Source organism: Nanorana parkeri, unplaced genomic scaffold (assembly GCF_000935625.1).
Source record: "Nanorana parkeri isolate BGI_ZX_2015 unplaced genomic scaffold, ASM93562v1 scaffold110, whole genome shotgun sequence".
Lineage (NCBI taxonomy): Eukaryota > Metazoa > Chordata > Amphibia > Anura > Dicroglossidae > Nanorana > Nanorana parkeri.
Genome location: NW_017306378.1, coordinates 83,754 through 85,288, shown reverse-complemented (window position 1 = coordinate 85,288; position 1,535 = coordinate 83,754). Strand labels below are relative to the sequence as shown.

General features: G+C 36.9%; 1 protein-coding gene across 1 annotated transcript in view; it reads left to right on the top strand.

Moving 5' to 3' along the window:
• The window catches only part of RHEB (Ras homolog enriched in brain), an 18,375-nt gene that overhangs the window by 15,067 nt on the left and 1,773 nt on the right, over positions 1-1,535 (top strand). Inside the window, exons 5-6 of the mRNA XM_018553117.1 lie at positions 762-818; positions 895-942. Of these exons, the coding sequence (XP_018408619.1) occupies positions 762-818; positions 895-942 (105 nt within the window). The remainder of the gene's footprint in view (positions 1-761; positions 819-894; positions 943-1,535) is intronic.

Genomic DNA, 1,535 nt, shown 5'->3' with positions numbered 1-1,535 from the left:
TTTTAAGTCCCTCCGCGAGCACGCGTCTTCACATAAACACAAGTTTGGTACGCCTATGTATGAAAATGACCGCCCTACACATGTTATCGCCATGCATGCCAGACTGTGAGCAATATCTCTAGGGCCAATATTTGTGTATCTCTAAACTGATGACCTGTGGGGGCTTTTAAAGCGTCGCCCATGGACTTTTTGGGGTACTGAATTGTCGCGGTTTCACGGACGCACACAATTTTAACCTAGGGATTTTGTGTATCTCTTTTACTGGTTGTAACCATCCTTTTTATATATTTATATATAGATGGATAGATTAGATAGATATTCTATATCTAAGAAAATTTAAATGGGTATTGTGTTTTGGCGCATGTAAGTGCATTTTTCACAAAATTTTGGGGTTTCATAAGGAGTTGTACTAATATTGTGCTACATAAAAATTTGCAATTGTCGCCATTTTATTCTATAGGGTCTTGGCTTTCAGGAAATATATAATATTTGGGGATTTAAACTAATTTTCAGGCCTAAAATGTGGATTATAAAAATTAAAAAAGGCCTCGGTCATGGAAGAGGTTAAATATAATTTTGGTACCTGCATGTGGCTAATACCGGTGATGACTGACTTTCTCAAGGCACTGCAGAGCTCCTGTTTAATATTTTTATAGCAAGAGGAGATCACGCATGTTTATGGCCCCTTAATATTGCACAAAGTTCAGAATTTGGTAACTTTCTTTGCAGTCTGATTACTAACAATTTGTTTATTTTTATAGTTTTGAAGTGATTAAAGTAATCCATGAAAAACTGTTGGACATGGTCGGAAAAGTGCAGTAAGTGATGATTCTGGTGCTCTTCTGTATTCTGTTAACCTTCTGTATTGATTACTGATTGTCCTGTCTATTGCAGGGTACCTATAATGTTGGTCGGAAATAAGAAAGACTTGCACATGGAAAGGTATGTTGGAGCGTTTTTTTTTTTTTTTTTAATTCATTTTTTTTGCAGCTCCTAGTGGTTTTTTTGGCATAATGTGCATGGAAATCTGGAGACTGCCTAAGTTAAAACTGAAAAAGAAACTGTGGCATTGAGGTTTCTGTCCATGCTTATAGAGGTAGTGTTTTGGACCTGCTCACAAATTTAGATCGGATCAAAAGGTTCCGTACTTATATCTGCCGCCTGGCCTGATTCAATAGAGTATACTCTCAGAGTAAATGAAAATCACACCAACTCCAATGTGTGTAAAATCACTTCTTTATTATTATTTCGCACTCTTGTGTTTTATATAGACAGCTGATAGTGTATATGTAAACATAGCGTTTGCGATAGCTTTCTAGGTTATAATTGGACTGATTTAATAAAGCGTAACCTCCTTCCAGGCTGCTGACGTCCGTCTTTGGGTGTTGTTTTTCCTGGAGGCGCCATCTTGGTTTCTATTTCTACTGCGTACTTCTCATAGGGGGGGGAGGGGTGCTAAATTGAGCAACTAACTAGGCAGCCATTTTGATTAAGAATTAATATGAACAGGAGCAATAAAATATATATATATATAT